The following is a 15,589-nucleotide window of genomic DNA, read 5'->3' as shown; positions in this document are numbered from 1 at the left end:
TTCTGTGATGCTTTGCTAGCCAGGTGAAAGAGGGCTTGGTACTTACTATTTTGCTCCAAGTAAGGCCTGTGGTGTGGTGTTCCTTGATGTATGCTTGAAGCTCACTCCAGATGTTCAAATATGACTTCACCCAATCTACATGGCGCAAATCGCTTTATTATGAAAGAGAAAACATGAGAACGGAGTTAGGATCTAAAATCAGATTTAAAAGAAAAGCAGGGAGGCACATGATAATCCAGTAACTACGGCTGGATGCCCTTGGAGCCATTGTCTCTCTAGTCTGGTCACTGTGAACTGATTCCAAAGAGAACCTTGAAAGAAAGGCATTCCAGGTCTCTCCTGAGGGGAGCCAAGTGCCGTGGAGGTGGGGAACAGAGAGGATCAGGGAGGCGGACCCCACAGAACCAAGTGGATTCAGGTCACGTGTCCTCATGTCACCTGTAATGGGAAGATGACTGTAGAGAGGTGACTCTTCCTTTCTGTACTGCTTCCAATGCACAATGAAAAACTAAGTGTTTTCAGGAAGGACAGTGGAAAAGAAAAAATGTCCTTTGGTTTGTTTTCTAATAATTTGGTTGAGTTATTCAGTTGAAGTATAACCAAATTGGGGGATTTTCAACTGGTAAGGACACTGCTGTTATAAGAAAAATGATTTCGGCCCAGCTAGCGTGGCTCAGTTTGATTCCTGGTTGGGGCACATGCCCAGTTTGCGGGCTTGGTCCCCAATGGGGAGTGTACAGAAGGCAGCCAATCAATGGTTCTCATTATTGATGTTTCTGTCTCTCTCTCCCTCTCCCTTCCTCTCTGAAATCAATATGCATATATATTAAAAAAAGAAAAATGACTTTCTACAAATGGGTATCATTTCATACATCTAAAGGTAACATTCATTTAAATTACCTTAATTTGATACTCAAACCACAATGTAAGCTAGGCGGGGCATTACCAGTACTTTTATCCCAATTTTGCTGAGCCAAGATGTAGTCAATGCTCACCTTTTACAACAGGATTAACATACAGGATTGAGCTGACTGTTAGAAATATTTAACTTGTAGACAGGCAAAAATAGTTGCATTTTCTTTGGATAAGTTCCACCCACACATTTTCCCCACTTTGAATGAAGTAGTGGTAAATGAGACAATGATGAAATCTCAGTTAACAAAAACGTAATCACGAACCAGGGCCATTAATCTGAAGACAATCACTGAAGGAGAGCTCTATTACTAAAGCTCTTGTCAATAATGACTTTTTTCTGGATGTATTTTGTTTTGTTTTCCTGGAAATGCTCCATGAAAAGTACCACCAGCACACTAGAATCCCACTATATTAAGTCATGCCATTGAAGAAAAGTGAAATGGGGAATTGAAGTCATCATTATCTACCCTTCAAAGAGGAAAAATGTGAGTGTGGTTTTGTTCTATATTTTTAGATTTACTGATTATATTAATCAAATCTTTGAAAAATCTCATTTTCCCTTTCTTGCACTTTCAGAGTCAAAACCAGAAAGGCTAAGTGTAGTTCCATATGTCTCTTGCATCGGTTTCTTTATCCTATGAGGTGTGTGAGGGTCTTAGTATAGTGCCCTGCACATAGGAGGCAGTATATACAACAGCTATTGTTAAAACACTAAAATCATTTCAATATAATGTACACACATATTTATATATGATTATTTAATACATATATTGCATAAGTACATATGTGTATGTGCATACAACACACATGTCTATAGACGTTCTAGAAATAGCAGGTTGCATATTTAATATATTTAAAAATAGAAAAGAATATATTTTCTATTTAAAAACTCTAACAAGCAATGAAGTTCAAACATGCATATGCAAATTCATTTTTAACTGTTATGATTTTGACTTGAAGAAAGTTCTATCGAAATAGTGAGGAATAACAATATGATATCTTCTAGCCTGAAATCAGCCTCTATGAGACAGCACATTGAGCAGGACCCAACGACACATCAGGAGCTGCAAACCCATCCTCAGTTTAATTTACTCTGGAGGAAGCTATGGTGGGGGGCATGCGATTTCAATGAGTATGACTCGGAGAGGCCATTCCTCTATAAAGTCAAATTTACTGAAAAAGAGCCAAACCAGCCGAGCCAGTCATAAGGGTTATTTACACAGAGGCAGAGCTCACTACAGCTGGCTTGGGTGCACCCATAAGTGGGTGTTAGGTGAGCAGTGTGCAGTATTCTCCTTCTGTCAGGTTAGCACCCCTGGAAGTCCGACCAGTGACTTGGGACTGGTTTGACTACTTCTGGAAGTGAAGTGAAGGAATCCATACCTCTGGCTGCATTTCCCCAGCTTCTGATAGTCTTCAGGTGGTCCATTAAGTGTCATTGAGTTGTCCCTGATGCTGCCAGCAGTATATTTTCTACTCAATAGCTGACATTGAGAGGCAAACACTGGGCTCTATTTGCATGTGTACAAAAAGCAAAAAACCACAACCCTCCTGGCTGTGCGGCCACCTGGAGAGAATCACACCCATGGCCCCAACACACACTCAGATAGGGGCTGGGAGGAGGCCAGGAGCTGATGACATGAGAGGAGAACAGAAATGACCTCCAAGGGTGATATGCAAAAGAGCAGAGACCTAGGTGTTGCCCAAGGGGTCCAGTCCTGAAAAAAAGGCGAGGCACAGAAGGTCTTTATGATGTGGAAGTCACTATGGGCATAGGTTCGTGCCAACATAATTTTTATGTCCAGCTTTTGTAACAGACTTCATTTCTGAATTGTTATTTTTATGTGAGAAGAGCAGGCTGTCTTGAATTGTTGATGCTTCTTCTCATTCATATTGCACAATTCTATAGTCTCTAATACAACACGGCAACATTTGGAGTTGTATCCTTGGGCACAGTCACCTGCACCAAAGTCCTCTGGGTGTAGGAAGTCTGTTACTGGGTATAATAATCACTTTATTGAAAGTTCCCGGGGGGTAAAAGGAAAGAAGCATGCTTAAATCTCCTACAGCTGCCCTTCTTAAAAGCTACAAGAACTCTTTTGCTAACATGGGATAAATGAACTATGAAGGCAGCACTGCAGTTTAGGAGGCGTTTTCCTGATATTCAGCTCTAGTGTCTCTCCATTTGGTCCCATTTTCAATTTTAACCCTAGTTTAGGTCTAACATCAATGATTTGGGTTGTAGAAAGCAACGATTTTAAAATTTAGAAGCTGGGTCTCTGGGCATACCCCTTGGTTCAGACTCATCTGCACTTCCAGCAGCCCTCTGAGTGGCTGCTGTTCTTACAGATGTCTCTCTGTCCACCCTGATTGTATTTCATCTTAACGCAATCTCTGGTTTCCCTCAAATTGGCCTGGTTTATCGTCTCATCTCATTTTTGTTCTTCATTTATACTTCATTTCCCGATTCCTCCTTTCTTCTCTCTGCTCACCCACCAACTCTATTTTGAACAGTGTAAAAGTTTTGGGGCCATAGGGGGCCGGTCCATCACAAATCATCACAGAGCTCTCGCATTATTGTGGGAATTTGTAATCGATGACATGCATTCAAGTGGGAGAGTCTATTTATTCATTACAAGAAAACCAAGGCAGACTTTCTAAAACACACATATTATCTGGACAACTGTTTCACTTTCCATGTTGCTTTACCTGCAAAGATAGGCTTTTTCATTAACATTTGTAGTAAATTAGCTAACAGCCCCTGAAAGGCATCAGTAATGCACTATGTTGAGTTTTAGGATAAATGTCTAATAAGCGATTAACTAGAAATTTAATTTAACACACTGCACATACCTGTGTTTGTAGTCCTTTAACACCCTGTTAGTGTAAAAGGTGGCGGCATCATTCATCTCCTTGACATAAGGGCCGGGTTTGGGGGACTGAGAGAACAGCACCATCACCCAAGCATAGAAGGGAAAAAAAATAGGATAAGAAATAAAATGCCTTAAAGAAGAAGAAAAGCAATGGAGATGTTGACTTGAAAGCTGGAGACAGATTTTGCTCTGTGAAGACTGACGCAACACTTTGCACGTGGGAAAACACAAAGCACTGAGCTTCAAACAGCGCAAGAGCGGCGCCTCCCGCCGGCACAGCCCCGGCCTTCAGGAGCAGACAGGGCGGAGGCGGAAGGGAGCCGTGGCTTCTCTGAGACGCTCCACAAATGTGAGGAGGTGCAGGGCCCACACTGCACCCGACTCACCACAGCTATCCACCCCAGCGCCGGGATGCTTTCGCTGACGGCTGAGAGATGGTTAAACATGGTGCTGCCCCGGTTCCTCTCTCGGAAAGTTTGGATTTCCTGAATCTTTTCCGATATTGGTTTCAGAAGTGCAGCCACGTCATTCTGTAAGCAAACATTGAGCACTGTTACTTAGGACGGGACAGAAGCCGGTGGCCTCCATGCTGGCGTGAGCCGTGGTCAGGACGCACCATTTGTCAGTGGCTTTCAGAAAAGAATGACATTTTTTTTTTGTTATGATAATGCTATATTTTCATTCTCTGAAATATGAAAATTGCACATAGTTTTAGCAACATTAATGTCTCCTGAGACATGGAACCCCCCCCCCCCCCCCCAGCATATGATACAGCCCAGTTTTAGAGAATTATGCATGGAACAGAGTGAAATTGGGTGAAGATCAGTTACATTTTAAAATGGGATGCGTAGCTCACATGCTGTAATAACACAGGTCTAAAATCAGGGTGGGTGAGAGGTTGGTAAAAGGACAGCTTCCTATTCCCGTGGGAAAATGATGTGAGGGAGGGTCCTTGCCTTTATTAGAGTTACCCTCATCCACGTGAAAAAGCAGAAATCTTTTGTTGAGGCTCTTTTTAGGAAAATGTGATGACATAATATTTATAGTTACCTTAAAGTCTGGTTTGACTTTTTCTACATGTCCTGGGTCAACTGCCTATGACGACTTCTGATTAATTCAACAACCGATTTCACCAGCTATACTAAAAATGACTTTCAAAAGCAGGTGAACTGACTTATGGCGTATCACAGAGGTAGGTGCTTGCAACATCTCTCTGCCTATACCCTTCGCATCCTCTACTTTCTCTGGTTTTGAAGAGCAGATATAAGGTTACCTGATTTTTTTTTTTTTGGTGTGTTTGTGCTCCAAAGAAATAGCAAGTCTTGTACTTCAGCTTTGTAAAAGCAGTTGAAGAGGTTTCTAAGTCTTGTTTGCAGGAAGTAGAATAGAAAAGCTCCTAAAGCTCTTTAATTTCTTTAACCAAGACTTCAAAGGTTCCAGCCTTGGCTGCATATCGGAATCACCTGGGAGCTTTCAGAAGCAGAGGCCGGGTTTCACCCCCAGAGACTCTGATTTAACTGGTCTGGAGGTGACCTGGGGTGGGGGAGATTGGAAAAGTTCCCCAGGTAAGATTTTTGTTATTGTTAATCCGTACCTGAGGACATTTTCCCCTTGATTTATAGAGAGAGTGGAAGGGATGGAGAGAGAGAGAGAGAGAGAGAGAGAGAAACTTTGATTGGTTGCCTCCTGCAAGCGCCCCGACCAGGGCCAGGGATTGAGCCTGCAACTGAGGTACATGCCCCTGACTGGAATTGAACCCTGGACCCTACAGTCATGGGCCAATGCTTTATCCACTGAGACGAACCTGCTAGGGGCCAGGTAAGATTTTAATCACTGCTACAGTGGTGGATTAATATCCCCAAATACTAGGGACAGAAAACAATTAGGGAAGTAGTAGTTATGTTCACTGCTGCAGCTTCCAGACCTCACCTTTCCTTCTTGAACCCTGAAGATTTGCTCCCTTAAAATAAATGTATGTAAAGGCTTTAGAATTAGAAAGAATTTAGTTCAAATCTCAGCTCTGCCACTTAACGAACTTTGTGGCCTTAAGCAAATTACTTCATTTGAACAGTGGTCTCCTCATCTGTAAATCAGATATAATACTTATAGCTTATAAACTATAGGAGATACAGCATATTAAATCTCTGGCACATGGAAGGTACATAGTAAGTGGAAGTTATTATTATTACTATTATGCAATTAGCTCAGACTGGAGGTAAAAAGGATGTCCCTTGTAATATGTGATATTGATTTGCTTCAAATAAATGTATATTTGACATTTTTATTTTTCAATTACAGTTGACATTCAATATTATATTATATTCATTTCAGGTGTATGGCACATGGTTATATGTTTATATAACTTATGAAGTGATCCCCCAATAAGTGTAGTACCCATTTGATACTAACATAGTTATTACAATATTATTGACTATATTCCCTTTGCTGTACTTTACCTCCTCGTGACTTTTTTGTAAATGCCAATTTGTACTTCACCTTTTTCACCCAGTCCTCCAACTCCCCTACCATTTGGCAACCATAGTCTGTTCTCTGTACCTATGAGTCTGATTCTGTTTTGTTTGTTCATTTATTCTGTTCTTTAGATTCCACATATAAGTGAAATCATATGGCTTATTTCACTTAGCATAATATCCTCTAGGTTTACCCATGTTGTCACAAATGGTAAGATTTCATTCTTTTTCATGGCCAAGTAATATTCCATTGTATATATGTACCACATCTTCTTAAGCAAATCATCTATTGATGGACACCCAGGTTGCTTCCATATCTTGGCTGTTGTAAATACTGTTGCAACGAACAGAGGGGTGCATATATCTTTTCAAATTAGTGTTTTGAATTTCTTCAGATAAATACCCAGAAGTGGGATTGCTGGCTCATACTGTAATTCAATTTTTAATTTTTTAAGATGCTTTAGGACTTTAACATCCTTCACATGCTCAACATAAAGTACTAGCCTGCTGGTGTGGCTCAGTGGTTGAGCATCCACTGTTGAGCCAAGAGTTCGATTCCCAGCCAGGGCACATGATGGGTTGCGGGCTGAATCCCCAGCAGGGGGCATGCAAGAGGGTGCCAATCAATGATGTTTCTCTCTCATCCTGTCTCTCTCTCCCTTTATCTCAAAAAAAATCAATAAAGCATATTTTAGCCCGGCCAGCATGGCTCAGTGGTTGAGCATCTACTCATGAACTGTTCATTTCCCTGTCAGGGCACATACCCATGTTGAGGGCTCGATCCCGAGTGTGGGGCATGCAGGAGGCAGACGATCAATGATTCTCTCTCATCATTGATGTTTCTCTTTCTCTCTCTCTCTCTCTCTCTCTCTCTCTCTCTCTCTCTCTCCCCCCCTTCCTCTTTGAAATAAATAAAAATATATTGAAAAAATAATAATAAAACATTTAAAAACACACACACAAAACTGTCATAGGGAGAAAGAGTCTTCAGCAAGTATCTTCCGGAACTGACAGCATTACACGGAGAGGCCTGGCTACCTCCCACAGACCTAGCCCTTTCAGGGAAATCATATGGAGCCCAAGAGCTTTATCTGAAGCTAAACAAAACAAATAGCTTTATAGAGAAACATTTTTTCTAAAGCATCACCTCCTTTTGCCAATTTGGAATGGAATTATCATTTTGCTTCTATTCTGGGGCTCCCTTGGACGTCCCCAGAATCCTTGAGAACTATCAACTGTTAGAAGAGCTGGAGCTAGAATCCAGGTCTTCTGTGAGGCCCCAAGATGATTCTCTACATTGAAAACTCAGAAAAATACAGTTAGCTTCCTGCACACAGGTTTCTTCTCTGCCAACAGGACTAAGGAAAAGTATTGTGAAGAGATTAAAGGCTCAGGTCTGGAGTAGGACTACCCGGGTTCAAATCCTTGCTCCCTGGTACACTAAGCTCTAGAACTTTCCACAAATTACCAAATGTGTCTACGATTCCATGATCACATTTGCAAAATATTGTTGATAATGGTACGCACTTCCCCGGGCTGCGATGAGGAGTAAATGAGAGAACAGGCCTACACTTGCTACAGCATTAGGTACATTGTGGGTGCTCAACAAACGGTCGGCAATCTCCAAGGTGTCTGCCAGTTAGAAAGTCTCTGATTGATGGGATGCATTGGCCAGCTCTTTCCTATCATTGATATGCAAACACAAGGAGAGTGACAGCCTAACTGAGATATGCAGATGGACAGAGGCATGTGTTTACTTGGGGGAAACAAAAAGAAATACAGGGAAAGATAGCAAAGTGTGCTCAAAGTTCTCAGTGGACTTTCTAATTCTCCATGTTGAAAGAGGGGAAAACCAAAAAAGAGTTGCTGCAGTAGCCAGCCAGGCCTTGTGAAAACCTCATCAACACTTTCCCACTTCTCACTTTCCCTTCTGGCCATCACTGGGAAAAGGTCTTACAGATCTGGCCAAAGGACCCCGAGTCAGGTTTGTTTTGGGCTGAACTGTCCTTCCCAAATTCCCATGTCCAAGTCCTAATCCCTAGTACCTCAGAATGGGATTGTGTTTGGAGGCAGGGCCTTTAAAGTGGTAATTAAGTTAACATGAGGTCATTAGGGTGGACCCTAAACCACTATGACTGTCCTAATATGAAGACGAGATTAGGACACACTGACACTCTGTGGGAAGACACCAGGAGAAGACATTAACTCGAAGCTAAGGAGAGAGGCTCCAGGAGAAGCCAACCCTGCCAACACCTTGACCTCAAACTTCCAGTCTCCACAATTAGTAGAAAACAGTTTCTGTTGTTTAAGACCCACCCCACCTGCCCTGTCTGTGGTACTTTGTTCTGGCAGCCTGAGAAAACTAATGCCAGGGTGAAATGCCAATGCAGGAAAAGCAAACAAACACCCCCCAAAACCAACAATAAAACAGACAAAACCCTCTAAACATTGCCTGCCCCAAACACAGCTATTTCATGCTTGTTTGTTAATGGCTGCAAAAGTCAGGTTTAATGCCTCTCCCTGAACCATGCTCTTTAGAATGCAACACCTATCAAAGATGTGTTATCAACTTTCCCAGAAGGCAGCCGGCTTTAATTAAGGCAAAACTACCATAAATGTCTTAATTTTCTCCAACAGCTTGCTAAGACATAATATTCTTGATGCAATGACATTTTTGAGAAAGACCAGAATATCTGAATTGTTGATGAAACTTGGCCTATTGCCCCAAAGAGAAGAAGAACCAGAAACTGTGTATTTACCATGTTAGATAGATTTATTAAGGCCATATTTGTTTATCTCCAACTTCTCAAGAACAAACTCTAAAGTCTGAGGAGACAGAGTATTCTGAAAAATATTTTACATTGGTTATCTGATGAAAGCATTATAAAGATGGAGAAAGTTTCCTTCTGCCTTAGTTTGGCAATTTCGTGAAGAATTGTCTTCATTAAAAAAAGAAAAGAAAAAAAGAAAGCAATGCAGAGAGAACTAAGTTCCACAGCTATGTGCACAACCTCAATAAACAGCACAGCTTTTATTTTGTGCCAGGAGATTTCTCCTGTGCTTTAAAGCAGGCTTACATTCTCCAGCTCATCCCTAAGATTCACAGCTGGAATCAAAAACACAGGGAGGACATCAGAGTTGTGATGTGATTGCCATCCAGGCTGATCGTGTGGGATGTCACATGAAAAGCAACGGGGAGGTTGTTATTTAGAGGCACTTGCATCTGTTTAAGTATTAAGCGTGCATTAGGCGTACTCAATAAACACAGGTTGAATTGTACTGATGTCAATTAACACTGCAAGAGGGCTTGCAACTGATAGAAGGAGATACATTTAAGAGGCACCCTGGGCTTTTTTTCAATGGAATGCATTGGCGGTGGCTCTTCAGACACATCTAAAAGCTACTGTGCTTTGAAATGATTCCAGATCTGTCAGTTTTACACAGGTCTCACTCAGATTATTATTATTATTTATCACTTATGTTTCTTTTATTCTAGATGTTTCTCTAAAAGAAAATCATTTTTCAAGGCTCATGTGAAGATTAGCTGAAAAATCCCCCCCACCCTTCCCCAGGTTTCTGTGGCTTTAACAGAAGGTGAAATGGCCACAGCGGAGGAGATACATGCCCAAACTGTGAATTTCAGCAAGTGTTTCCAAGGGCTGTTTAGCTTGATGGGGCTGTGCTTTGGAGAGTATGTCAGGACTTTATGACTTTAGTTTCTGCTTTAAAGTTGAAGAATTGAGACCCATTATCAGCTTCATCTCAGTTTAGCTCCAGAAATAATTGTTTTGCAGAAAGAAAATTAAAGAGCTTTATCAGCAGGCTTTGTAGAAACGTTACCCAAAAAGGAAAACTAAATTCCCACTCATGCTGTTCTGCAAGGAATGGAACAAACCCTGGGAGTTTGACCTCAAAGATTTGTCATTAAATTAAGTGAAATAAGTCTTTTTTTTTTTTTTTTTTCCTGGAATCCAGGGTTTTTCTGTGGTTTCTACATCAGGTAAAAAATAGATCAATCTATTGTTACTTCTTTAAAAATAATTTCTTTTTCTGATTATAAAATTAATACATTTGCTCTTTATGAAACATTGGAAAATACAGGTTGGAAAACATAAGTAAACAATAAACATTCCACCACATTGAGAACTACTGCTAAACTATTTTTCTTGTAGATATAATTATTTGCGATATCTTCAAAAATAACATAAATGATTTTAAAACAATGGTTTATTAAGACCATAAAGAATGGCCCTAAGAGTTGAATTCAACTCTTAGTTCAATTAAAACAAACAAGCACAAAACAAACAACCATCACTATATTCTTGGCAAGTATTATGAGAATGCTATATTTTAGAAAGGATGTTTTAAATATAAATACCACAAAGGCATTACAACTCAGGCAAATTTAATGGCATTAAAGTAAAAATTAGACTTTTTCGTTTTTGGATCCCACCTACATTTTAAATTGTAAGAAAGCTCAGATTCAGCAGTTCTTCTTAGCCAAGCATATTACCAAATATTGATTTTTGTTTCCGTGCAAAGTTTTAGCAGTTGCTTCTGTTTGGGTGCATGTATGTACATGTGTGTGAGTTTTAGCATAGAAAACATATGGAAAGTATACCTCAAAGTATTAATGTAAAATTTTATTTAATTTTATTGGCTTATCAACATTCTCTAAATTTTCCAGAATGTACATGCATTTCTTTTGTAATTAAGGAAAAAGTTTGAAACATATTAACCAGGTTTGTAGCTTCAATGGGTACAAAATTTCACATAGGTGTGATTAAGTTTATATATATCCAAAAGTACTAAGTCTCTTTCTTCCCATCAAGGAAGTAGCTTCAGGAAAACATATTCAGAAATTATTAAAATAAATTATTCAGATGAAGAAGAATAGTTAATATTTTCTTAGGCAAAGGTTATCCAAATTAGAAAGAGCGTTTGTTCTAAAAATATATTATTTGGGTAAACTCAAATAAATAAAGCAATTGTCTTCACCATTTTAAGTGAGGAGCTAATTATTTTTATCAGAGATATTAATTTGAGTTAACTTGCTTTGGTAGATATTTCCAGAGGCTCGTTCCCCTTCATGTTCCTCTTATGTAAATATTTTCCACTGCTCAGGAATACTTTGGAGATTTCAGAATATGCCTCATGGAAATACTTTCAGAAACATTTGTACATTTAAGACAACTTGAAAATTTAAAACATTTGCAAACTGTCACGGAAGTCAATCTAAATAAACAAAACCTACTGAGCACCACAAAAATACACGATACCATGGTAGTTACTATTATATTGCATCATGACAAATTCTGTGGAAAATATTTTTATATGTTCATAAGGCTTTACATTCCACGTATGTTTTTTACTTCGGGTTGCTAAACTCTCTTAAAAATACACTCTAGAATTCCAAAGCCTTTTGCTTATATTCCTTAAAAATCATTCATAAAGAGTAAAAGCAAGGAGATTTGGTGTCCTGGGGGAATGAACTGCTTTGGAGAGTTGCCTTGTCCTGACACCTAAGAGAGAAGCTTACAACATGCACGAACTTTTATTTACATTTAAAATCAAAGGTTCAACAACTCATTATAGCCATCAGCACATTTTTTTTTTTTAGTAATAACTCGTTTAAAAAAGAAATGATTTCAGACATCCAGAAAAACTTAGAAAGTAATAATGCCATGCACCCATGTATACAAAACATAACTTAATATCCTACCGGGCCCAGGATCATCACTGTGACATCCCTTTACTGACATTTGCTAAAGAACAGCTGGAAACATAGAGGTCTGGAGCCTGGGACGTAGAACTATTTAGGTAAGATCTGAGGGGTGGCACTAAAACTTGGTGCCATGTTGTTCTATTTTTCTCAGAAAGGTAGAACAGTGCGCACTTGCAGTTGTCAATTGGGCATGACAAGACTTTAATGTGAAGTCTTTTCTGCAAAAGCATTCAGCAAACTGTAGGCTAAAGAGCTTCTCCAAAGTCACTTTCTTACTTTTCAGATAATAACTTACACTGTTGCTATCAATGTATTTTAACTTGTCAGAGGCATTCAAAGCCTTATTTAGGATTTGGGGCCATTGGCACAATGAGCAAGGGGCATGTCTTGGTCAGTTCCCACTGTGTTTTGTCTTTGCCCCTGTTCACAGGTGTGAGCCCTATCTCCCATCATTTCTAGTTTCTGTGCTGCTGTATTTGGGGGAGCAATCACTTAAAAACCTATAATTTATTCATCAGAACAAGAACAGAGTTCTGCTCATATTATATGTGGGCCACAATTTTCTCTAAGCTCTTGATGTTTGACATGTCTTGGAAAGTAGGGTGATATAAAACGTCAAGTTCTATGGAAATCTAAATGCTTACCCATTGCCCCACAATAGTTTGTGTCCTTACAATATCACATATCCTGAATCTTGTTGCAATAGGGGTCGGAAGGCAGTGAAAACCAAATCCCAAAACCCTTAACATGAACTATTCCCTCGGGTTAAGAGTTATTGTTTTCATTAAAGCTGTTCTGATAGGTAGATTCTTTCACTGGTAGTGCAAAAAGATAGTAGCCAGTCTGAGAAAACATTGCATTGATGTGCAGGCTAATGAGTGAATCTGGGATATATACGAAGCTCTAGTGAAACACTCCTGTACAGCTGGGCTGGACAAAATGGGTTCTAGAGAATGCCAGGGTCATGGCAGGGACATGGGATTAGCTGGATTATTTGAAATCCGGGAAGGAAGCAGTGGGTCAATTATGGGGAATGACAAATGAAGACATACAAAATCATGGCAGAGAGAAACCGGAAGGGAAAATCAGGCTGAAATAAAAAGCTTAACCTGGTTATCCACAATAATAGACTGGGTGGCCAAGAAGAATTTGATCTTGCATTTTGTTATTCTTTCAGCTGATTTTAATGGCCTAGCCAAAAAGATAGCAACTCTTCCCCTATCTGGGTAGGCACCACCTGGCTTCTGACAGTGAGGGTGCTTATAATCGCCTATAATTTTACTTTATGGGATTCTGAACATTAATGCTGAAAGGCAATAGATCTCACTTCAATGCACAGGGACTTCATTAGCCAGCTATCTTCAGAGATATAAATTGGAGAAAACTGCCCAAACCATTCAAACTCACCAGCTTTATAAAATCTAAAACAATAGACTATAATCAGACATTAGTTTTTTGAAACAGGAAAAATTCTGAGCTGCCATTAATTTTTTTCTGCCATTTGTTGAGCATTATCTGTGTGTCAATCAACCACCCTGACTGGTTTACACCAGTTGTGTCTGCTTTCTCATGATCTCAGTTTAAACTACCAAAGCCAACATCTGAAAGACCCCAGCCCAGTCAACTGCATTGAGTGGGTTATGTTTTCCCCTGGATAAGTCCCATGGGCCAGATCTTTCCTTGGAGATTCATTTAGGTGGAGCATTGCTGAGATGACATCTATAGCCTGCATTCCAAACTCAGGGGTGAGTCTGAAGACATTCCATTATTGTACCAAGCTACTGATAAACTTCGCCCCATCATCCTTAACCAGAAATTTGCTTTCTCTTTGAAAGTTAGCACAATCATTATAAGCTTCCACGGTTTGTTTTTCTCAGGAACAGTGCACCCCACAGAGCACCGGCCCCAGCTTGGCGGCAGCTCAACACAAATGGTGCCTCCTGGTCAGTGGAGGGGAGGGACTTCTGTGGATGGCATCCCCTTCTGGCCAGTGACGATTCACAACAGAAACCAACTGAACTATGCTTCACCTGATGTATTTCAAGCTTTTCTTGCCTCTGTAATTTTTTTATTTCCCCCACAGTTTCCAAGGAACTGGTGTTCTGTGGAACAGACTCTGGGGAAGGCTGCCAGAGGGTCTGTGAGTGACTTTGTGGATTCGTAGAGATCTGCTGGACTCTTATCATGTATTCATTTGTTCTTTTCCTTTCCTGTTATTCTTGCTTATTACCATGGAGACACTTTCAGGGGCATTTAATGGAGGAAAAGAAGTCTCTTCTCTCTCACCTCCAACACACACACACACACACACACACACACACACACACACACACACACACGCTGCTTTTGGGAGCTATAATAATCTCTGGGAGGCTGTTGGCCTAGCCCTCCCCCTCTGTACTGAGATTCTAGCTTCTATTGCTGTCTCCCTGTCATTCTTTTTTTGGCCAGCCCTGCTCCCTGCTTCTAATCACCATTGACAGTTACTATCTCTTCCTCTCCTTCCTCCTTATCTTCTTTGTTTTATCTTCTCTCACACGGCTAACCTTGCCTGTGGAAAGGTGGGCCATTTAGAAACAATGCCACTGAATCATAATGTTCTTGTCCTTCTGCTGAGCAAAGGAATGGCTAGTGACATTGCCTTTAGCCTTCAGGTCTTGAGCTCTTTTCTCGCTGAGCTGCCCATGGCCATGGACGCTTTTTTTTTGTTTTGTTTGTTTCTGAAGAGGGATTTGCCTACTCCCAAGTCCAGAGGAATCCCGTAGCTTTTCCCGATTTAAGGCTTCCTTATGACATGGATCACACACACTCAAAAGTCAATCAGTGTTTGCAGATTGCTGTGCCTGGCTTTTCACACTGACCCCAAAGTGTGTGTGCAGCCAGCATCAAATGCGAGGCACACACGGATTGCTTCCTAGGAGGCATGTGCAGGAAGACCGATCTTTGGCTCAGCTATAAAGCCTATAGCTCTTGCATATGTAATATAATGGAGATGACTGCATGCATTATATCTCTAAAGAGAGTCACCTTATTACCTGTTAGTTAATTTGTTTCCTCAACAAATATATACGAGTGCTGTTTATGCCAGGGCTGGTCAGAGGAGGAAACAGTACAGATAAGTTACAGCAGCAACATGCAGGGACTCTTAGGTCCCTGTCCACTTTCATTCAAGTGTGATGGGGAGCACATTACTCAGGGTTTTCCTGGATTGGGGAGGCTGACAGTGAGTTGGCAGGCTGCAGACCCAGGAGAGCTGATGGTGGAGTTCCAGGCTAAAGGCCAATAGGCTTGAGACCCAGGAAGAACTGGTGATTCTGTCTGAGTCTGAAGGCAGGAAAACGCTGGTGTCCCAGTTGGAAGGCCTGCAGGCATGATGAACCCACTGGGGAGGGTCAGCCTTTTGTTGTATTCAGGAACTTGAACTCATCCGATGGGGCCCACCCACTTCAGGAGGGCAATCGACTGTACTCTGTCTACTAATGTTCATGTTAACCTCATCTAAAAACATCCTCACAGAATAATATTTGACCAAATATCTGGGCACCCTGTGTTCCAGTCAAGCTGATGTATAGAATTAACCATCACCGGGGGAGACAAAGGGCAAT

General features: G+C 40.7%; 1 protein-coding gene across 2 annotated transcripts in view; it reads right to left on the bottom strand.

The window, feature by feature from the left end:
* Positions 1-15,589, bottom strand: part of CAP2 (cyclase associated actin cytoskeleton regulatory protein 2) — a 141,681-nt gene that overhangs the window by 39,029 nt on the left and 87,063 nt on the right. The window contains exons 5-7 of one of the 2 annotated variants that reach the window (XM_081087730.1): positions 4,175-4,318; positions 3,769-3,854; positions 47-152 (exon numbers count right to left, since the gene is read on the bottom strand). In XM_081087730.1, coding sequence (XP_080943856.1) covers positions 47-152; positions 3,769-3,854; positions 4,175-4,318 — 336 coding nt within the window. The remainder of the gene's footprint in view (positions 1-46; positions 153-3,768; positions 3,855-4,174; positions 4,319-15,589) is intronic. The other variant, XM_081087731.1, reaches the window with a different exon arrangement.

This window comes from Myotis nattereri, assembly GCF_964212035.1.
Source record: "Myotis nattereri genome assembly, chromosome: 3".
In the NCBI taxonomy this organism is placed as follows: Eukaryota; Metazoa; Chordata; class Mammalia; order Chiroptera; family Vespertilionidae; genus Myotis; species Myotis nattereri.
The sequence above is the reverse complement of the archived record's forward strand: the minus strand, read 5'-3'. Positions and strand labels throughout refer to the sequence as shown.